The sequence below is a fragment of the Scyliorhinus canicula genome, chromosome 3, assembly GCF_902713615.1.
Source record: "Scyliorhinus canicula chromosome 3, sScyCan1.1, whole genome shotgun sequence".
Lineage (NCBI taxonomy): Eukaryota > Metazoa > Chordata > Chondrichthyes > Carcharhiniformes > Scyliorhinidae > Scyliorhinus > Scyliorhinus canicula.
The window spans coordinates 270,100,064-270,123,939 of record NC_052148.1 but is presented as its reverse complement, the minus strand read 5'-3'; the positions used below and the strand labels follow the sequence as shown (position 1 = coordinate 270,123,939).

Genomic DNA, 23,876 nt, shown 5'->3' with positions numbered 1-23,876 from the left:
CTATCCTTGAATTTGTACTGTCTGGTGTCCCAGTTTGGAATGCCAATTGCCCTTGCTTGCAATAAAAGACTAGTTTTCTTTACTCCAAGAGTCTTCACCTGGTTTCTTCTGAGTGGAAGAAAGGTCAAATAGCTATACTTTTCTCTGCAGCAATGGATAGAAATAAAAACATTTTACTTGCACCCCCAGTCCATTAAATTTAAAAAATAAAATAAATTTAGAGTGCCTAACTTTTTTTTTTCCCAATTAAGGGGCAATGTAACGTGGCCAATCCACCTACCCTGCGCATCTTTGGGTTGTGGGGGTGAGACCCACGCAGACATTTATAAATATTTACCCCGTTAAAATCTTGTTTTTGTTTAAAAAGGGAGTGATGACAATTATTTAATGATGGTCGCTAGGAGCGGTGGCCGATGTCTGCAGGCATGGGCCAAATGGGTCAAGGAGTGATTATCAATATGTCTTCCAGAATAGAGAAGAATATAAGGAGCACAAAATCACAGCAAGACTTAATGTGCTGAATATTGTTATGGCCCGGGACTGTGCTATCTTGTAACTAGATATGAAGTGGGAATGATATTCGACAAATCACAGAGGGCATGGATATATTCATGGGAGATTGGTAGCGACTATTATCTTGATTGTGCTAAAATATCCAGTGCAGGCCTGGAACTCTTGGGGTGTGCCAGGAACAGCAGTTATATGCCAGCAAATTTTCTTACTGGGTTATTTCACACTGGAAGCTGCACAGGTAATAAGTCATCTGATCTGCTTTCTTCCACAGCCCACCCTCCCCAATAAAGGGAGATATGGCTTCCTTCTGTGCTGTACTATTCTATGATTTTATTTTAAAAAACACCTGGTTTGATGTATTATTCAAGCTGAAACCTTTGGAAGTATTAAGTTTTCACAAAAGGGAGAGAGAGAGAGAGAGAGAGAGACTACTGGTTCAAACCTACTAATAAAAACAAAGATTTGTTTCAGTCGACAAGAATTTAAAATAATTTGCTAGAAGATGGTTGTTACAAAATGTAAACAAACATTTTACACGTGCATTTTCCATATTTCTGAGCGTTAAAGTCTAACCCATACCAGGAATAGCCAGATTTCGGAGTGCACTAAGTGCAGCATGTTGTACTGTCACGTTCCCCTCCTCTACATGTCTATCCAGTAAATCTAATAGCTTCTGCACAATTCCGATTTCCACCATGTGAATGCAGTTTCCATCTGGAGTGGGAGAAAAAAAAAAAGCATGTTAGCTGCATTAAGGATGTAGAATCACCGAACCAGTTTTGAGCACAGTATAGGAGTAAAGGTGTTAAAAAGCAGGATACACGATGTCAATTGTATTTGTGGTGATGGTCACGGAGAAGTGTTTAAAATTATATCTCCCTCCAACTGTTGGATATGACATTAACGTGTGGTTGCCAGCCAATGTCAGAACTTAAATCCAAGTGGAAAAATAAAATGAGGAACAGACCACATTAGAGGAAAAAGAAACAACGGATTAAAAAGGTAATTAATCAACTATGCGGCATTGCTCATCATGGTTTTCAATTCTACATCAGAAGATTTTTGGGATTGCTAATTTATTAGTGGTTCATTTTAGGCCATCAATATTATATTTTTTCCCCTCCAATTAGGGGGCAATTTAACGTGGCCAATCCACCTACCCTGCACATTTTTGAGTTGTGGGGGTGAGACCCTAGCAGACACGGGAGAATGTGCAAAGTCCAACCGTGATTGAACCCGGGTCCTCGGCGCCGTGAGGCAGCAGTGCGAACCACTGTGCTACCGTGCTGCCCTCATCAATATTAGATCAACGAATACCACAATCTTCAAGATTAGCAAAGACAAAGAATATCACTTCATATTTACCTCTTATTGGACTGAAAGAACCTAAGAAAGGCACAGCAAGAATTTTAGACTTTTTGCCTGCAGAAACTAAGTCAATGGATCCTGGACAAAGGGAAGGGGAGAAAGCTCATGTCAAATATTAGACAAGGGTTTATAATATTCTTGGATTACTGTGAATTCATATGCTGCAGTGATGTGCCAGTGAGTGTTTTTGAGGGAAGTTTGACCCTAATTGCAGAGTACAGTATTAAGGGATTTAAGAATATATCAACAACTTCCTTCTGATTAGTATATGTAGAAAATATTCCAAGTGCGCTATGCAACAAGAGTTAGGCTGTCGATGTGACCGAACACTAAAGGATTCTGACATGCTTAGGCAGATGACGGGTGAGCTATCAAAAGAAGATAATGCTCAGAAACTATACTTAAAAAAGCAAAGTGTGCTTGTGCAGACAATAATGGAGCAGGATGCACAGGTGGGGGTGACTGAACGAAAGGTCTAGAATTTAAAATTCAATGCAGTGGGTGACACTGAATCAACAAAGACCAACAAGGACGGGGTGCTGGGTTAGTGCAAATTGCTGCCAACTGGATATTGAAATTAGTGTTTTCTCAACCAATTTTCTTTGGGGGGGGGGGGGGGAGCATGATTTTAAATGACACTCAAACCAGACTTTAATCCTAAGAAATCCAGATTTCTCAACCTAAAGCAAACTCTACCTACCTACCATGGTTTAAGTAGCTGCTAATTCTGCATTTATTTAGCAATAATCACAAAGAGAGAGTAAGAAGAGTTACTCGAAGAGTTGGAATTCTTGAAAGGTGACAAGTTGCCAGGGCCAGATGGATTGTTTCCAAGACTACTGGAGGTCAGGGAGGAGATAGCAAACGCTCGGAGGATGATTTTCCAATCTTCACTCGACGCAGCTGGGGTAGCGGAGAACTGGGGAAATGCAAATGTGGTTCCATTGTTTAATAACGTGGTTGGTTCTGCTGCAGAGAGGCAGAGTAAAAAGTGTGGGAATGCAATAGTTATAGGGGATTCAATTGTAAGGGGAATAGATAGGCATTTCTATGGTCACAAACACTCCAGGATGGTATGTTGCCTCCCTAGTGCTAGGGTCAAGGATGCTTCGAAGCGGTTACAGGACATTATGGGGGCAGTGGGGGGAGAAGAGAGAGAGAAGAAACAGCCAGTGGCCATGGTACACGTCGGTACCAGCAATATGGGTAAAAAAAAAAAGGATTAGGTCCTAAAAATAGAATATAGGGAGTTAGGAAGAAAGTTCTGAAGTCAGACCTCAAAAGGTAGTGATCACAGGATTACTACCAGTGCCAAGTGCTAGCCAGAGCAGAAATAGCATGATATATCAGATGAATACGTGGCTGAAGAGATGGTGTGAAGAGGAGTGCTTCAGATTCCTGGGGCATTGGGACTGGTTCTAGGGGAGGTGGGACCAGTAAAAACAGGACGGGTTACACCTGGACAGGACCAGGACTGATGTCCCAGTATTTCCTAGAGTGGCTGGGGAGGGTTTAAACTAAAATGGCAGAGGGATGAGAGCCTATGCAAAGAGTCACAGGAGGAGGAAACAAGGACAAAAACAAAAGACAAAGAGGAATAAGAAAAGTGAAAGACAGAGAAACCAAGGGCCAGATTCAAACAGGGCCACAGTGAAACATATTGGGAGTGAGTCAAGTAATGTTAAAAAGACAAACTTTAAAATTAAAAAATGTAGAATACTCAATTCATTTTTTCCAATTAAGGGGCAATTTAGTGTGACCAATCCACCTAGCCTGCACATCTTTGGGTTCTGGGGGCGAAACCCTCACAAACACGGGGAGAATGTGCAAACTCCACACAGACAGTGACCCAGAGCTGGGATTGAACCTGGACCTTGGTGCCGTGAGGCAGCAGTGCTAACCCACTGCACCACCGTGCTGCCCAAAAAGAAAAACTTAAAGGCTTTGTGCTTTAATGTGCGGAGCATTTGCAATAAAGCGCATGAACTAATCACGCACATAGACGTAAACAGGTATAATAATTGATTTTTTACAACACCGAAAGAGGCCCTTTGGCCCATCATGTCTACACTGGCCATCAAGCACCTGACTACTTTCCAGCACTTGGTCTGTACCCGTAGCCTTGTATGCTATGGCATTTCAAGTGCTCATCTAATACCTCTTGAATGTCGTGAGAGTTCCCACCTCTACCGCTCTTTTTCAGGCAGAGTTCCAGATTCCCATCACCTTCTGGGTGAAAAAGCTCTCACATCCCATCTAAACCACCTGCCCCTTAAAATCTATGCTGCTTGGTTATTGTCCCCTCCTCTAAGGGGTAAAGTTCTTTCCTATCCATGCCCCTCAATTTTATTCACCAATCAGGTTCCCATTAAAACAATCCCAGCCCATCCAGCCTCGCTTGACAGAAACACAGAAAATAGGAGCAAGATGAGGCCCATTTGAGCCTGCTCCACCATTCATTATGATCACGGCTGATCATCCACCTCAATAGACTAATCCCGCTTCTCCTCTTCCCCCCGCCCCCCTATCCTTTGATCCCCTTCACCTCAAGTTCTATAATCTAACTGCTTTTTGAAAACACGCAATGCTTTGGCCTCAACTACTTCCTGTGGTAATAAATTGCACAGGCCCACACACTCTCTAGATGAAGAAATGTCTCCCATCTCTGTCCTAAATGGTCTACCCAGTTTCCTCAGACCCTGTCTAGTCCTGTTAAAAAGATTCCTCCCCCCCCCCCCCGTCTCATTCTCTGAACTCAAGCGAATACAATCATAACCAATCTCTCTCGTACGTCAGTCCTGCCATCCCAGGAATCAGTCTGGTAAACCTTCGCTTCACTCCCTCGAGAGCAAAAACATTCTTCCTCAGATAAGGAGACCAAAACGGCACACAATATTCGAGGTCTGGCTTCACCAAGGCCCTGTATAATAATTGCAGTAAGATATCCTCTCGCCATGAAGGCCACATTTGCCTTCTTTACTGGCTGCTATACCTGCCTACTATCTCCAGTGACTGATGTACGAGGACACCCAAGTCTTGTTACACATTCCCGTTTCCTAATTTATGGCCATTCAAATAAGTCTGCCGTCTCGTTTTTGCTACCAAGTGGATAACTCTGACTCGCTCTACTGTTGAACATCGTAGGGTAGAGGGCTGATGATAACAAGGTACTTTGTGGGTTCACCTCACCAAGATAATCAGAATTGGTTTGGATGATTTTGGAGCAAGAGAATGTTTGTGTGGGCGGCACGGTGGCACAGTGGTTAGCATTGCTGCCTACGGCGCTGAGGACCCGGGTTCGAATCCCGGCCCTGGGTCACTGTCTGTGAGGAGTTTGCACATTCTCCCCGTGTCTGCGTGGGTTTCACCCCCACAACCCAAAGATGTGCATGTTAGGTGGATTGGCCACGAAAAATTGCCCCTTAATTGGAAAAAATGAATTGGATATTCTAAATTTATTAAAAAAAAAGAGAATGTTTGTGGGCAGAAAGACAAGCAGGTTTTAATATGCACCTGTCTCTGACAGTGACAAGCAAGATCAAAGAATCTCTCCCACAAGCTTTTCTGACATGCTCTGCCTTGCTACAGTATATCAACAGCAATTATTAGGCCAAGGATCTGAAACTGAAGATAATTTGTACCCCTCAATGAGTAAATTGGGTGGACAAATTATCAGTTAATCTTCATCAAGCTATTGTTTTCGACAAAAGGCAAGCCTCAATCTGTCAGCCCACCATGCAATTCAGCGTGTACATGTTTTCAGTGATGCAGCTGCTACCCTACTTTCATAAGGAGAATTAACCATTCCATAAAGAACTGAACCACACAAATGTAATCAATAATCCTTTTTATTCAGCACCATATGTACTATCGAATTTTGTTTCTCACCTATTATCGAATATTCATAACCGTTTCTAATATTTAAAGATTTTATGCTTCAACCATACAATTTATTTCATACCCGATTTGCATCTTTTAAAAATTCTGTTGAATTTGCAGCTTCTGGCACGGACCAGCTTTAGGCTCCAAATGAGCAGTCTCCCACTTCCACCTCACCCTATAAAAATTTCTTTCTCCCTCATGTACTCGTGCATTTCTTACTAGATTTGCTAGTGATGGTTTTATATTTATGGCCCCCTAGATTTGGTCCCAAGCAGCAATATTTCTCTACACGACGAGCACCATCAATAGGGGGATGTTAAAAAGAATCTCCAAGTAGGCCCTCTCCTCCCTTTACTAGGGAAACTGGCATTCCATTCAATCCTTTTTTAAAAAAAATATAAATTTAGAGTACCCAATCCAATTTTTCCAATTAAAGAGCAATTTAGCTGGCCAAGCCACCTACCCTGCAGATCTTTGGGCTGTGGGGGCGAAACCCATGCAAACACGGGGAGAATGTGCAAACTCTACTCGGACAGTGACCCAGGGCGGGGATCGAACCTGGGACCTTGGCTCCAAGAGGCAGCAGGGCTAACCCACTGTGCCACTCTATTCACTCTTTTCTGATAACTACAAACCTTTCAGTTCTCTGGGTATAAACAGCAAAGAAATGCTATGAAAAAAATTCTAAACTCACTCAATGGAGCGCAACTTAAAAATTTTTTTTTTTTTTTTTTAAAAAGAGTACCCAATTCTTTTTTTCCCCCAATTAAGGGGCAATTTAGCATGGCCAATCCACCTACCCTGCACATCTTTAGGTTGTAGAGGTGAACCCCATGCAGACACAGGGAGAACGCGCAAATTCCACATAGTGGCCAGGGCTGGGATCGAACCTGGGTTCTTCATGCCGTAGACAACAGTGCTAACCTTTGCGCCACCATGCTACCCCTAGTTGAGCACAACTTCTACAGGTGATGCATTGCAATGTCATACGAAAACATTCTCAACCTATCGATATGAAAATGTGAAGATAACAGCCGTTTCCAATTACAGCTGAGAATGGGGAAATCAACTTGTCTGCATATTTATATAATCTAGGAGATTTGAAGGAGGTTTATGCATTTTAGGTAAAACCTTTAAGGTGAAAAATTGAGCTATTCTGTTGAGCCGAGTAGAATGATAAGACTATTGTTCGCGAACGGCAAGTTTTCGGGAAACTCACCATTTCGTGCAAAGTTCGCAATGGCCAGTGCTCCAGCAAGTTGTAGCTGATGATTATTTGAAGGAAGCCATGACAGCACTTTTTGAAAGACACTGCCTTTACCCGCATCGAACAGCTTCTGCATGGATTCATCTGCAAGAAAGGAGAAACTTCTACATAAATGAAGGTAACTTCCATAAATCTGGCATAATTCTGGAATGATATTACACTTTTGGGGTTCCAATTTTTTATGATGGGGGGGGGGGGTTTGCAAAATACAGGGTTTTTATTACTGAGCAAAATTTAGGAACAGGAGGAGGCCATTCACTTCAAGATTATTCCACCATTTAATTAGATCATGCTGAATTGTTTACCCTCATTCATCCATATCCCTTAATAATAATATTATTATCCAGCGCCTGTTCAGGGAGGCCTGGACGGGAATTGAACCCGTGCTGCTGGCCTTGTTCTGCATTACAAGTCAGCTGTTTAGCCCACTGCGCTTACCGACCAAAAATCTATAAATCCCAAGATTTATTTTAAATTCGATAGTCTCAACAACGTTTTGAGAGTTCCAGATTTCTACTAGCTTTGGAGTGAAAAGGTTCTTCCTCACGGCATCCAAATAATAGATTTATTAGAATGATTGAAAGTATTCATCATTCAACTTTTCTTCGTGCTTTTTGGAATTTCAAACAGTGGCTTGGCAGAAATGTTAAACCTTTGTGCGAGGAATTAGGAGTATCAAATTATATTTTTTCACTCTGTATCACAGAAACTTCAGCTCTAATATTTACTGGGCCTGGTTCTGAAGTAGGGTTTGCAGGGAGGAGTTATGGACCTGAAGGGCTAGACTTTTATAGGCTATTTTCATTGGACAGATTTGGCTGCCTGTTGCCGGGGAAGACGGAAGCCTAGGTTTAGTGATGGATGCCTCAATACTATTTAAGTAAACTATAATTATTTCCCATCATCCCATCCTTGCTACATCTTCTGCTGTCAGTACTGCATTTACTGTTGATTAATAATGGTTATTTTTTGTCTCCTTTCCCGCCCCACCTCTACTCCCCAGTGGCTTTAGAGACTTAGCAAATCAAACATGTGGGTAACAATGTACCGATATGGATTGCAATTTCCCAGCTATTATTCCACTGATTCAGTCTAAGTTCTATGCACGCATTAATAGAACATAGAACATAGAACAGTACAGCACAGAACAGGCCCTTCGGCCCTCAATGTTGTGCCGAGCCATGATCACCCTACTCAAACTCACGTATCCACCCTATACCCGTAACCCAACAACCCCCCCCTTAACCTTACTTTTATTAGGACACTACGGGCAATTTAGCATGGCCAATCCACCTAACCCGCACATCTTTGGACTGTGGGAGGAAACCGGAGCACCCGGAGGAAACCCACGCACACAGGGGGAGGACGTGCAGACTCCACACAGACAGTGACCCAGCCGGGAATCGAACCTGGGACCCTGGAGCTGTGATGCATTTATGCTAACTACCATGCTACCCTGCTGCCCCAGGATCAGAATATTAATCCAAAAGAAAATATAATTTTTGATCCAACTTCAACTACTGTGTAAAGTTTAAAAGTTGAATTATAAAATTACCACCGGAGCCATTACTTCTCCACCATTTTAGCTTTACAGTAACACAGTGGCATGGTGGCAGAGTGGGCAGGCCTATAGCCACTCATTTTTGTAATTTTGTATTTTATTTCTGCTTTGCTCTAGATTTAAGCCTATAGTGAGTATTAAGTAATTTTGTATTAAGACACTAATCTTAACCCAACTACAATTGTGCTTTTGATTAACTAGTCAACAATAATCAGTAGTGGCATGTTTTCCCACAGTTTGTTTTTTTCATACCAGCTATCATAGAATCCCTACAGGGAAGGAGGCCATTCGGCCCATCGAGTCTGCACTGCTGCTGATATTTGGACTGCATCTTAGTTTTCCATTTTTCCCAACGAAGAGAAAGAATAGCCAGGTAGCCAAGAATCAGGGGAGGGTAGCCAAGGCATGAAAGGGACTGGGAGGGAGTGGCAGCTAAACCTGAAGAAAGAAAGGCGAACCACGGGGGGGGGGGGGGGGGGGGGGGGGGGAGGAGACAGCGGAACTCGAGGAGGGAGGGGCGAACCGTGGAGGGAGGGGGGACAGGAGAGGAGAACCAGCGGGATGGGGCGGGGGGCAGGGAAACGGGAGCCGGAAGGAAGGCACGGGGTGCCAAAACGTGCATGACATCTCCAGGAGCGGGGAACGCGGAGGTTGGGGATGGAGGACGGGAGGAGCAGCGGGGGACGGCGGCGTGAACCGTCCGGGAGAGGCGGGCGACAGCGGCACGCGACCCGGCCAGGTGTCGCACACTGTGGGTATCTCCCCGGCACCCAAATGTATATTTGCCCCCCCCCCCCCCCCCCCCCCGCGCAAACAGTCACATACTTACGTGGTGTAAATAATTCGGCCAGATGCACAGAGCTGCCGCTGTCGAGCTGGTGCACAGTATCCCACCAGTTAGTCTATTTCATATTTTATTGTATTCTATGTTGGGGTGTGCCCTTCTCTTCTAAATATATATATATATATATATATATATATATATGTTTCTTATTCTGTGTACATAACAGTAACTATACCTTGTTCAAAAACCCAATAAAAACATTTATAAAAAAAGTTTTCCATTTTTCAAGCTAGAATACTAAAATATGTTTTTTTCTGCTTACCAGAAGCAATTTTTTGTTACTACATTCAGTGACCCGTTGGACTATAGGCCAAAATGTTGAGTAACCTTATATAGATAGGGTGGTCACCTGAAGCATCGAGGATGATGCATTGATGGTGTGACAATGATAGAGAAAAGACTTGGGGAGAAATACACGGAAATATTGGAGTTTAAAAAAAAACTGTACATTTTTTAAAATGGACATGAGACACCAAAGATGGCTGGTGAATTCACCATTAGCCACTGACAAGACTGACTGCAGAGAGTCTCAATGGAATGGGGCACCTTCCTGTGCTGCCAGACAACTCGAGGTGCTTGTTTTAAAAAAACACAGACTAAGTATCATCTCTGGAAGACAAAGGGACATAACGACGATCTCAAGGTCCCTGGATGTGATGCCTATTGCAGGTGAGTACACGTCTAGGGTTTAAAAGCTCATTTGCTGGCCTGTCTGCCAGGCATTCGTCTGTGACTCTCTCTCAGTCTGCATAACCGGTCTGTCTGTGCGTGCACTGAGGAACCGCAGCTGGAAGTTACAACACATACCAAGAGAATACCAGTGATCCAGGCAGTGACTGCTGCTGGGAAAAGAATGGAAACCTCTATCGCAGTGTTCTTCAAACTTTTTTTTTTAGAGGGACCCATATTTACCAAACGGCCAAACTTCGGGACCCTACCCGGCCGACCTTTGCGACCCACGCCGGCTGACCTTCACGACCCACCATTTTCTCTTATCTTGTTTGCTGCTGACAAAAATGGAGGAAATGGTTTTGGGTCCCTCTGGCCCTCATACACGCTCCTCCAATGGAACCTGTTGGATGAAGGTGAAACCTTCCGGTGTTGGAAAGTATGGAGTCTCCATCTGTCCAAAGTTCTGAATTTTTTTCCTGTAAAATTTTATCAAATAAACCCCCCCCCCCCCCGAACTTATATAAAAAAAAATAAAGTGAATAAAATAAATGAAAAAAATGAATAAAACCCCCCCGAACTTGTAAAAAAAGAATAAAATAAATGAATAAAAACCACTACAGAACTTGTAAAACAAAAAGCTGCAACCGGTTAAAAAAATAGCGGCCGCATGCGCAATAAGGTCAAATTAAAAAAATTGTTTTAAAAACATGTTCTTGGCTGCTTGCAGCCGGTGTTGTGAAAAGCTGGCTGCTGCGCAGGAATTTGCGCGATCGGGAGCGCCGAGAACTACTGCTCCGCGACCCACCCAACACCCGCCCATGACCCATCCGCGGGTCGCGCCCCCCGACTTTGAAGAACATTGCTCTATCGAACTACAGGAAGAATCAACTATTTGTCAGCAGAGGCTAACTAGAAATCATAGAATTTTACAGTTAGAAGGCTATTCGGCCCATCTTGTCTGCACTGGCCCCCGAAAGAGCAACCTAGTTAGTCCCATTCCCCAGCCTCATCTCTATAGCCCTTTAAATTCATCATTTTCAAATACATATCCAGCTGTCTTTTAAAACCTCCGATGGATACCGCCTCCCCTCCCCCACTCTCCCAGGCAGCGCATTCCAAACTCCAACAACTCGCTGAATAAAAAAGTTTCTCCTCATCTCACTCCGAGCTCTCTTGCTGACCATCTTGAAATTGTGACCCCGCGTCACTGACTTACCAACTAGTGGAAACAGCATACCCTTCTTTACCCTGTCAAAATTGTTCATAATTTTGAACAACTCAATAAGGCCGCTACTTAATCTTCTCTGCCCCCAGGGGAACAAGCCGATTTCTCTAATTTCTCCTTGTATCTAAAATTCCTCATTCCTGGTATCATTCTAGTCAATCTCCTCTGCACTCACTCAAGGACTTTAACATCCTTCCTTAAATAAGGTACCCAGAACTGAACACAATAGTCAAAAAGTGGTCTGACCAATGATTTGTAGAGGTGTAGCAACACTTTTTTGCTTTTATACATAAACCCAAGAATCTCATAAGCCCTCTGAACAACTGTTTCAACTTGCCTGGCCAACTTCAGAGAATTCTACAAAAATCCAGACCTCACAGCTGCAATGTATCATCTTCTTCTCTTTGCAATTCAAGGGATTCCACATAGCTTTTTAATTTATATTTATTCGTAATCCGGATGAATGCAGATGCATTTGTTTTACTGTTTCTAAAGTCTGCAGGAAGGCAGACCTCTCGTGTTCAGTGACCCAGAGAAGACAATAGAACAAGTGGGGACTGGAGTTAAGGAACAGCTCCGGAGACATTAATGGGCCTAGATTAGGATCAGGCAACACTGGTGGAATTTAAGCCAGACAAAAAGGTGACCTGGAAATCGTAGGTATGTTTTTTGCAGAGTTAAATAGGGACCAGACAAATTCTCAGACAAGGGACAGGGAGGGAGGTGCCACATCCAACTGCTGAGTTGGAGTGACTGGAAATTTAAAGGGTCAAAGATAGGCCAGCAGTAACAAACAAGGTCCACGAGGACATTTCTCGTTACTTTTATTTAGTAGTTAATAAACTTACTCCATCCCAGGCGGACATGACAAATCGAGCAGTCTTACCTGGATCAATAATTTTTGGGAAACCCCAATGGGCTACCTGGGCCAATTTTAAATAAATATTTTCCAAATGGATCACCAAAAAAATATTTACAATAGATTCTTAAGGGTATGAGAGAATCTCCTGCACTGTCCCCACCTCCCCACAAAATAATGACATAATAATCTTGTCAAAAGTAGGCTTACAGTTACACTGCAATGCAGTTACTGTAAAAATGCTCTAGTCGCCACATTCCGGCGCCTGTTCGGGTAAACCTAGGGAGAATTCAGAACGCCCAGTTTACCTAACAGGCACGTCTTTCGGGACTTGTGGGAGGAAACCCACGCAGACACAGGGAGAACGTGCAAATTCCGCACGGGTGGTGTCCCAAGCCGGAATCAAAGCTGGGGCCCTGGCACTTTGAAGCAATAATCCTTACCACTGTGCTACAGTGCCACCCATTTAACTTACTAGGTATTGACAAAAGACCAACTATTGATTAGACACCAATGAATCAAACTCACCACCCAAAAGCAGCAACACCATGAGATCAGAAGCTGTTTTAAGTTCAGAGACATCATCATCTTTATTGCTGTCCACAGTTTCTTGGACAAGCTCCAGCAGACAGTCGACTAATCCTGCATCAACCAGCTGTAGTTTGATGACATCTGAAGCGTAAGACAAAGAAACACATGTCAGCTTATAGCACTGGGTAGCAGTGATTTCAAATCTCATTTGATAGTTTCTAGACCCTCTTCAGTCTTGGGCCACAGAACCATTTTCAGCTAAAGGGTTCTGTCATGATTGGTTTCTAAATGTAGAATGGAAAACTATTTGTTAATAATTGAAAATTCAAAGCTTCACTTCAGTATGGAACCTTTAAGGTTCAGCCACAGCATCGAAGCAAGTGTTAGTAGCAATGGAGACATTACCCCACTGCCATTACTTTCTATCTTTAGGATTCAAAGTTTTTTTTTATCCACTTACTAGGGCAATACCACCCACTGCCAGCGCAGCCTTAACAATGGACATGTGGTCTTATTGCAAATTCCCAGGAGAGTCCCTAAGTGTTTCAGCACCTGAAAAAGAGGAAAATGAATAGCTGAATGTCTTTTAACCGAGAGAAATAGAAAGGAGGCATTAGAAAATTAAAGTTGAAATAATTGAGAAATGCGAACATTATTTCAATCAAATGGCTATTACTGAAACTGGCAGATCTCTTTAAATTGCTTCCATTCCATTATATATTTCAATTTTTGGATGAATGCCATGAGACTGAATGGAAGAGATTTGAAAAAAATGTAAATGTAGTTCTAGTACCTGCTGGCTTTAGAAACCCTGCAGTGTCCATGACATGCACTAGAATGTCAGTCAAAACGAAGTGAAGCAATTATTTTATGATCTCCACTTTAAGTTTTCAGCAACAGTGATTTGACTGAGATGAAGTTCTAACTACATCTTATTGCTTACTATTTCAACTTTAATCTCCATCTGCCTTCACTTCCATTTAAAACCCCTGCCAAATAAATCTCTTCAGCTATTTATTTTCTGCTTTTTTAGATGATTTGATACAGAACATTTTTATTTGACATTGGTGGTAAGAAACGGGAAATTAATTTGGCAATATTTTGCTGATAGCAGAGAACAGTTTCCCAAGACATGCAAGTAGCGCTTTTTTCCTCCAATAAAATAACATATGTATTTCTTAATATTAAATTCACTTTAATACTAGTGTGCAACATCTGCCTTTTCCCCCCCTTTACCAAACAATGGCAAATTAGATTCATTGCACCTGCATCGATGCCAGCATGGATTAGTTGAGATAATAGAATGATATACAAGGTAGGTCATTTTAACCCATGCAATGTAATCGAAGGTTCCGCTCTTCACCCCAGCCCAATGCAGCATCCAACTGTACTCTACCCCAGCCCAATGCAGCATCCAACTGTACTCTACCTGGAAGTATAAATTTCCTGATTCCTGCTCTAACTTAAGCCTATGTTTTTTTTTACCCAACTCAATTTTTTTTACTAAGTTTTTTCTGCAATTCTGTTAACCGTCTCCAAGATTACTTCTCCAACATCTATGCGGCTGAAATGCTCAAACTTCTCAAGTAGTTTCCTCACACCTTTGACACGAGCGATCAGCTTTGTTATGGTTCAGTGCTGCCTCCAGCTCTTGAATGTCACTGCCTTGCTTGGCAATCAAACTGGCTGCAGTTTAAGAGACAACCTGATTTATGTCAAAGCGATCTGATTTTATTGCGGTTATCTCACACTTTCCTTGGTCAATAATTCCAAATGTTTAGCATTTTGTGCTCATCCTCTGTTCCAAGTCTATTTGCATCCTTTATGGTTATAACCTCTTGCCTGACCGCCCTCTTGCTGTCAAGGTGAGAAATTAGAGCTCTAATCCAGGATTTGACACTGGAGTACATACTGATGCGGCGCTGCACTGTTGGAAGGGGTGCTCTTCAGATGAGACATAATTTCTGCCAGATACAGTTGTTCCCTGGGTATCCTGTGGCCAATATTCTGACTTCAATCTCCAAAGGCTGCTTGAAGAATCTTCCCACGTACAACTGAATTTGCTCACCCAACAATAACTGCATATTATTGCAGGGGCTGGTTTAGCACAGTGGGCTAAACCGCTGACTTGTAATGCAGAGCAAGCCCAGCAGCGCGGGTTCAATCCCCGTACCGGCCTCCCCGAACAGGTGCCGGAATGTGACGACTAGGGGCTTTTCACAGTAATTTCATTGAAGCCTACTTGTGATAATAAGCGATTATTATTTATTATTATATGGACCATTCATTCAATGTAAAGGATCTGAGAGATAGAAAATCTGAGAAATTATGTCTTTCTTTTCTGATGATCTAACATGGATCTTTGTGGGGTCAGGTTTGGATGAGAAGCTTGGGTGAAATAATATTTTTCTAAACCCTCCTTTTTATAAAAATAAATGCATTATCATTCTCATTAGCAAACAGCAAGCCATCCCATGCTTGGATCATTATCTCTATGGCTTTGCATCAATTTAGTCAGATAATTGAAAAATTGCCAACTGATTAAACACAGATTTTTAAAAAAAATCCAAATTAGCAAATTTAGGACACTGATCACATTTTGGTACTAGCTACGGAAGTGTTAGTGAATTTCTTGTTCATTCAGAGGCTTGGATGAAATTGTACACAATTTGCCGTTAAAAGCCTGAACTGAAGTAGTCAGAACGTCAATCAACTGTACTGCATAGGTTTAATCATTTTACAAAAATTAACTAATTCCCATTGAGGGACACTTTAAAGATGTGCATTTATAACAAGTCTTAAATATTTTAAGGCACTTCCTAGTAGGTTACATGACTGAGGTAGGAAAAAGGGGCAGATATTTTGTACATAGCACAATCTGAAACACCGATCAGGTGAATGACCAATAAATCTATTGTTGCAGATAAAACAGACTGCATTTGCTGTGCAATCGCCTGTACGTCGGAAAGGCAGAACAGAGATTAAATGAAAGCTTTGGCGTACATCTTCATTTAGTTTGCAAACACTGATCTGGCCTTCCTCCAGTTTGTCACAAACTGCCACACAAATCAATATCCGCACTTTTGATCTTTCAGGCTATTCCAACAAAGATCAGCTTTGTAAGCTTCAGGAACTATGGGGGGGGGGGGGGGGGGGGGGGGGAGAGAATTCCCACCCCCGTTCTCACGAGAATCCAACCGGAGTCCCAAAATGGCTTTTACAACAGCGTGATTCCCCCCCTCCCCCCGCTGCTAATGACATAATGGGGTAGGAGTTCCCACCATGAAACCGGTTGAGATTGTTCCCACCCCTGTCAATGCCATAACGGGGTTCCCACCATAAAAGGTTGGCAACCCCATTCGCATATATTTAATGTTATCAGCAGGCTTTCCCGCTGTATCAGCTCTCTTCACCCGCTCCCTCCCCATTCCCTGACATCGCATTGGCAGGGTTTACAACAGGACCTGACAACAGGGATCTGGCGCACGGAACCCGCTGGGGCCCCAGAGTGTAGATTTGTCATGCCGGGCAGTACCTGGTCACTGCCCCCGACATGGTTCTGCCAGGGGTGGGGAGATTCCGTGTCACTGGGGAAGGTCCCTTTTTTTCCCCCCCAGATTGTATGTCCTTTAAAAAGGGCAGCTCTATTTATCAGAAGTCGAGGTTGCTGGTGGGGTGGGCTCATGCTGGCTGCCTCGCTAGCATGACATTGTCGGACCTACCCCTTCCATCACCCCCCCCCCCCCCCCCCCCCCCAAAGTGCTGTAATGCAGCAGGAAAACCCTGCAAGCAGCTGGCGGGCTGACGCCTGTTTTTCCCTGTTGAAAAATTCCACCCTATGACAATTTTTGTCCAATGCTCCAACACAGATTTTAGTAACTTCAGACCATGGCTCTATTTTCTCCACAGATGCAGGTTCTCGTCATGTAAAGTCATACACAATAGATGTTCGCTTGGCTCACTGTGCCCGTACTGGCTCTTTGAGACAACTATTCAGTAAGTCCCCCTGATCTGTTCTTTCCTCAATCGTTCAGCAATTTCCCTCCACTTGAAGTATTATCAGATGTCTGGAAGACGGAAAGCATTGTTTTTGGTCCATCTCAAACTCTGTTCCCAAGTGAAGTAGTGGTTAGCACTGCTGCCTCATGGCGCTGAAGACCCGGGTTCGATCCCAGCCCACTGTCTGTGTGGAGTTTGCACATTCTCCCCATGTCTGCGTGGGTTTCATGCCCACAACCCAACGATGTGCAGGGTAGGTGGATTGGCCCCACTAAATTGTCCCTTCATTGAAAAATAAAGAATTGGGTACTTTAAATTTAAAAAAAGTCTGTTCCCTCATTACCAATTTCATCACACTCCCTGGCAAATGTGCAAAACAGAGCTACACTGTTTATTATAGATGATCGGTGAGTTTCCTACCACACATCATCATTAAGATTGCCTATTTCCACAAATGCAAGATTGCCTGGCTTCCATCTTGTCCAGTTTATCCATGGCTGAAACTCTAATCCATACCTGCTACTTCTACATTGGATTTTTCTATTGAAATCCTGGCTAGTCTCCCACATTCCATCCGTCACAAACAGGAGGCGGTTTAAAACTCTTGCTGCATGTACCCAAACTCCACATGTCCACAAAAAAAGGTCAAATCTAATCTGGCCTATTACTGAGAATGCGAAGCAAGGGTTAATAGCTAGAACAAGCCAGAATTAATGGGACACATTAGTGGAAAGTTACAAATAAGTGAGTTATTGAATTTGTGAGCCGACTCATGACTCTAAGCCGAATAGCCTTGAGAAACAAGGAAGATGGCTGGATGACGGAATATGAAATGTGGGAGCCGTTGATACTGTGGCTAAACACCTGCTGTTTTTGCTAAAACTGCTATATACTCATGTGCCAATAGATAACTTTAAAGTCTGTAAAATCATGTATCGAAATTATGGCAATAACAAGTTAATCATGTATTGGATCTATGGTAAAAACAAGCTATGCTTTGTAATGGGGGCATGCTCAAGTGAATGCAAGGGACAGCCCTCTTAAAAAACATATAAAGGATGCTTTAAGCAATATTTTGGCACTCTCAGAGGTGGTTCTTTGGAATACCTAGAGGGCTGCCCTGATCGCAATAAAGAATATTCTGAAGTACGGACGTGTTCGAGAGTACTTTCTTCCGGACTGAGACACAAGTGAATTAGAGACACATTCACATTACCATCTCAACAGCTTCCTCTCGATTATCTGGAAAGTGATGGAAGGGGCCTCATCAGCGCTATCAAGTGGCACTGGCATAGCAATAATCTGTTCATGAACGTGCAGTTTGGCTTCTAACAGGGCCAATCAGCTCTGGACCTCCTTACGGCCTTGGTTCAAACAGACAAATGAGCCGAATTCCATTTCTGACTGAAATGCTAGTTTATTTCTCATGCTACAACTTTAATGAAAGGTGCACACCTGAAATGTTGTAACCTGTCCTTTCTCTTTACATTGGCTGACTGAAGGTACTATTTCCATTTTTGCTGTTGTAATTTCTAACCTAGGCAGTTCTGGTTAAGGGAGGAAACTGGTGGGAAGTGAATTTGGTCTTCTGGTCAACTGGTGCCATAGAACGTTTAGCATCCAAGTGAACCCCTGAACAAGCTTATGAGGCAAACAAACCAACTACTTGTGACTCCTGCAATAAATCAGGTCAGTCAGCGTGGTTGATTATCAACCATTTCATTTGTTGAACAATTTTCATTATGTACAAGTTGTTTTATTCTTTCTAGTATGGCACAGGTAGTTTTCTAAAGAAAACAGCATGATCTTTCAAATCTGAAGGTACCATCCCCTCTCTTCCAACCAGGTAGCCCAGTAGGCAGCATCCCTACCTCTGAGCAAGCTCTAGGTTCGAGTCCTACTCCAAACTCTGATGGCCAAGCAAGCTGCGGTCATAACACGGCCAAGTGGAGTATCAACCTGAAAATCTTTGCAACAGATGATGATTGCAGGCAGAGAGCAGGAGAGATTCCTGGTCAGTCATCTGATGGAAAGAAGGCTGGACTCTCTATCATTACCATCCATAGCTCCAGATTACAACGTCCATGTAAAAGTGCTTTTTGCCACAGTAAGTTTGACTCCAAGTGAACTGTAACACCACCACATGCAAATTCTTATTTGTTTCAGAAGGATCTTCCAAATGTACATCTTTCTCTTTGGGAAACCATTAGTTTTTTTAAAAATCTGTTCATAAAAATCATGCAACAAGACAGAGGATACCCATTGAATTTTAATAAACTCTCAAGTCATTCCCTGGCTGAACAAATGCGGCCTGTTACCAGGAAAGTCCTAGCTTTGAACTCTGGTTAGGAGTTATCCGATTTAAATTAATATACAAAATCTTTACATTTACGATGATGTTCTAGTTACAAATGCTCACCTTGGTCACAAGTTTGACTTTTTACAATGGCACCAAGAATCACAATTAAGTGGGGTAAATAGAAATCAAGTCCTGACCCGACCCTTACAAAGACAGATGTGAATATGGTTTACCATTACATTGGGTAGAGAAGCTCTAAAGGATTGTATAGGCTGAGAGAGATTATTACAAACAGCAATGCACTTGAACCAACAAATCTCAGGTTTCAGCAGTCAACCTTAGATGCCAATCACCTGGAAGGTAGTTTGTTTTTGAGGATACTTCTCAGTTTAGATAAATCAGTTTAACAAATTAGCAAAAAACAAAATGTTGAACTATGATTTAACCTGAGAAATTCGAGACAAACCAAAAGAATGTACATAATTTTTGTAAATGCAAATGATACACAGTCATTAACAAGCATTTGACTAATACACTTTAACATCATGGTTCGGTCAAGACTTGGGGTGGGATTTTCATCCTGGCATCTCGACATCGAAATGAGTATTTCACCTAAGGTACATAACAATGGAAGTATTCAGAGTTGTGAGAAGTGAGTCGCCAGAGAGTGACTGGAAAAATTTGATAATCAGACTGACACTGGGACTTACAGCACAAAGCTAATATGTTACAATGAGCAAGACCACAGTAATACCTCTCTAATTATGATTAAGCAATTTGAAAATAAATGAATGGGTCTTTTAAAACAATGGGCCATCAATAATGTTCTCTCATGAATTAAAATAATACGCACCATGTTCTGCCAATGGAGCCAAGACTTCAAAAATCATCTCTTTCTTCTCGTGTTCAGTTTGCTTTTTGAAGAGCTTTACAAGTTCATCTGCAATCTGAGTTGATGCAAACTGCTCTTTGCTGGACTCTTTATTAAATTCAAATTTACAAATATATTAAAACAAAAGGCAATTAAAAATGAACAATAATATATTAAAAAGGGAAGACTATCCTTTAATATGGTCTTACACATTAGTTATGTAGTGGTTAATTTACTTGTCCTGCATTGAAAATAAATATGACAAAAGTCTTAAATTACTTGCTATTGGCCAGATGTAAAACATTTCCAAAATACTTCAGATCAAATGCGAAGACTTTGCTACAAAACAGACGTTTTCAGAAGTCACAAATCTGTTAGGTCTCTTGATGTATCCTAGCTTACCAATCTCTGCTAGGTTACCGAATGCAACCAAGCACATTTCTGTCAGTGCTGTATGTTGAGAATGTATTCCCAATAACTGAACCAGAGTAGGAATGACCCCCATATTTATCAGCTGGGCTTGTAGGGCATCTGTAAAATAATAATTTGAAAAAACAATATCAAGTTGACATTTAATTCTTAAAGGCCAAAACACAAAATCTATCGTATGACATTATAAACAAACAGTTAGAAAAGAAAAAGATTGCAAAACATACACCGTCTGAAAGAAATGGACTGAAAGGAGAGAGATTAAGTTGCTTGGAATGATTAAAGACTTGATGAATTTGAACCACTAAACCATGCTGGCTTTAACAGCCCTAATATATTGGGAGAGTTTGTAAATGTATGTTCAGAACCACAATGGATGATACAAAGTTGAAGAGTTTGTTTATTCGAAGTGAAGGTAAATCTACAAATACAATAATAAATGGTGCAACCCATTTCCTCCATGTCACTTTCTGGGAGAGCCATCGACATCGGAGGGCCAATTTAAAAATTATTTGAAGCATCACCATTTATTTATTTTTTAAAATCACAATGACATAAGGCAACAACTTATTAAAATATAAAAGGGAACTTGTGTCAAGGCACTACCGGTGAAGTGTTCCTGTGAGGGAAGAAATCGCTAATTCCCAATAGTTGCAATCTATCGACCCTCTCCTAGAAAGCAGTGCACACTTGCATGCAAGCGTAAACAGGATTAGGTTAAACTTCGGCATTCAAGTAGTCTGCTAAAACCCGTGGTCAAGTAACAGTCACTATCAGTGAATGTGGAATGGAACCTCGTCAAGAGTCACAAATTTCAGAAGACAAGTACACAGGATGATGCAATTTCCCAAATTTGTTCCAAGTCCTGTTGCAAGATATTGCATGCCTGTAGCATTTATTGTGCCAGTGGACTTGGTAACAAATTGTGGGGGAAAAAATAATAAAACTTTTACATCTTAAATGGAAAATGCAACAAACCATACCATGAAACTGGTCACACAACTGGATATAGCACAGGTTTTATCATGTGTTAAGCCTGGCTGTGTAATTTGATATGCCTGTTATTTTGCTAACTAACATCTGTGTCCAAACTCTTTAGGCGAGAATAATTTCGTACAAGCTATGAAAACAGCTCCAAGCTATTTTGAAATCAATTTCACTTTATATTAGTTAGAAACAGGCATTTACAATGGTTATAAACAAACACACTGCATCAGTCTCACATTTTCTCATTCTCAGTATTTATAATCGTGCTGGCAAATATTTATATTGTAGGGCATGTGTTTGCTTGATCTCTCATGTACATAAACCAAATTTTATGCTATATCCACAGTAGTAATATCGGTCACCACATTTATATTCAGTATTTACTATTACCAACAGGCAGTTTTAGATATCAACCACACTACATAGTATTCCCAAGTGCAAAAGGATGCTAGACAGGTGAAGAGGAGTTTCAAGTCAGCCATCTTTTATACTTACACAAGTCAGTATGAATGAGTCCTTAGGCCAAAGTCAGTGCAACTATAAAAGGTTTCAAATAAGTAGCAAGGACAATAAGATACCATTTATACTGGTCACTTCACATAGCATTGTCTTAGTGACATAACATGGAAAAGCAGGTTATAGGACTAAATTAAAAACACCCAAGATATGGGCTTCTGACATTTGTTTTGAAGATCTTTAACTTGAAGGCCATACCACTGCTACTACTATGGACTAAATGGAAACCTTTAATTGATTTAGTTAAATTAATCATCTTGGTCAATTAATTCTGGAATAGTAATACATTTTAGTGGTTGATTATTTCAGAGGTTTAAAGTAATTTTGAATTAATATTTTAGCATAGAAATGATCTATAGTGTCTTAACTAAGGAATCCAACTATTTTAAGTGGCTCACGTTCATCAATTAAGTCAAAATTCTGGTACTCCAAACAGAGCTTTGAATGCATAAACTTTCTCCTGGCTGCAGCCAAGCAATGTTAGTGCCTGTGAATTGATAACATAGCTACTAGGCGGAGGTTGGCGACTGCACTGTAACTGCAGCCACGAACAAGACAGACAGAAATTGAAAGGTCAAGGTCTAATTACTGAGCCAAGGTCTGAGAGATTAACTGTTTTTTGAATAAATTTAGAGTACTGAATTATTCTTTTCCAATAAGTGGCAATTTAGCATGGCCGATCCACCTACCCTGCACATCTTTGGGTTGTGGGGGCAAAACCCACACAAACACGGGGACAATGTGAAAACTCCACACGGACAGTGACCCAGAGCCGGGATCGAACCTAGGACGTCGGGCCGTGAGGCAGCAGTGCTAATCACGGCGCCACTGTGCTGTCCTTGACTGTTTTTTTAAAAATAAATTTAGATCACCCAATTATCTTTTTTCCAATTAAGGGGCAATTTAGCGTGGCCAATCCACCTACTCTGCACATTTTTGGGTTGTGGGGGCGAAACCCACACAGACACGGGGAGAATGTGCAAACTCCACACGGACAGTGACCCAGAGCCGGGATCGAACCTGGGACCTCAGCGCCGTGAGGCGGTTGTGCTAACCACTAGGCCACCGTGCTGCCCTATCCTTGACTGTTTTAATAGTCCCTACAAAGATCTCAATTTCAAGCCAAGAACAAAAAGTAGAAATAATGTAAAATTTAAGTAACGAGGAAAAAAATAATGTTTGCATTTTTCTTGAATATTTAATATTTGAATAAATTATCCAATTATTACAGGTCCAAGAGCCTACATAAATTAGAATTGAGAATATTCTGATGTCAGAGTTTAATATACAATGGGATATTTATAAAGTAATACAGTCTTAAAAACAAATGGATTGCTCATGTTAAACAAGCAGAATTCGAATCACTCAGCATAGATTCCCACGGGCATTAGGGTGATAGAAACTCTGTCCATCTGGCACATTTATTACACTTTGAAGCATCTCAAATTCAACACTCGTCACATATGCAACAATTATTTAAGACAGGACACCCACCAAAGAAATAGCATATTTTTTTTAATGGTATTCAAGCATTGCTGCCAAGGACAGCATTTATTGCTCATTCCCAAGTGCCTTTTTTTTCATTTTCATTTGAGGGGGTAGTAAGCGGTCTTCTTGAACTCACTGCAGTTCATCTGGTGTAGGTATACCAGAGTGCTCTTTGGAAGGCTGTTCCAGACATATAGTCCATCAGTGAGAATGGTGAACAGTTTCACACCACAATGCTTCGTGGCTTGGAGTGGAATTTGCAGCTGGTGGTGGTCCCATGAGTTTGCTGCCCTTGTCCTCGGTGGTAGAAGTCGCAGTTTGGAAGGTGGTGTTGAAGGAGCTTTGACAAGCTACCACAGTGCAGCTTACAGATGCCACACACTGCTGCCACTGTGTGCCAGTGGTGGAGAAGAGCGTATTTAAGTGGTCAATGGGGTATTGATCAAGCAGGTTGCTTTACCCTAGATGGGGTTAACCTCGAGTTGTTGGTGGAGCTGTACACATCCAGGCAGGTGATGATAAAATAAGGGGGAGCAGATTTAGGACTGAGTTGAGGAGGAACTCC

General features: G+C 41.8%; 1 protein-coding gene across 2 annotated transcripts in view; it reads right to left on the bottom strand.

The window, feature by feature from the left end:
* rap1gds1 (RAP1, GTP-GDP dissociation stimulator 1) overlaps window positions 1-23,876 on the bottom strand; it is a 97,642-nt gene that overhangs the window by 21,751 nt on the left and 52,015 nt on the right. For both annotated transcript variants that reach the window (XM_038792786.1, XM_038792787.1), the window contains 5 exons: window positions 20,294-20,422; window positions 19,874-19,999; window positions 12,720-12,863; window positions 6,983-7,114; window positions 1,093-1,227 (listed from right to left, as the gene is read on the bottom strand). In XM_038792786.1, coding sequence (XP_038648714.1) covers window positions 1,093-1,227; window positions 6,983-7,114; window positions 12,720-12,863; window positions 19,874-19,999; window positions 20,294-20,422 — 666 coding nt within the window. The remainder of the gene's footprint in view (window positions 1-1,092; window positions 1,228-6,982; window positions 7,115-12,719; window positions 12,864-19,873; window positions 20,000-20,293; window positions 20,423-23,876) is intronic.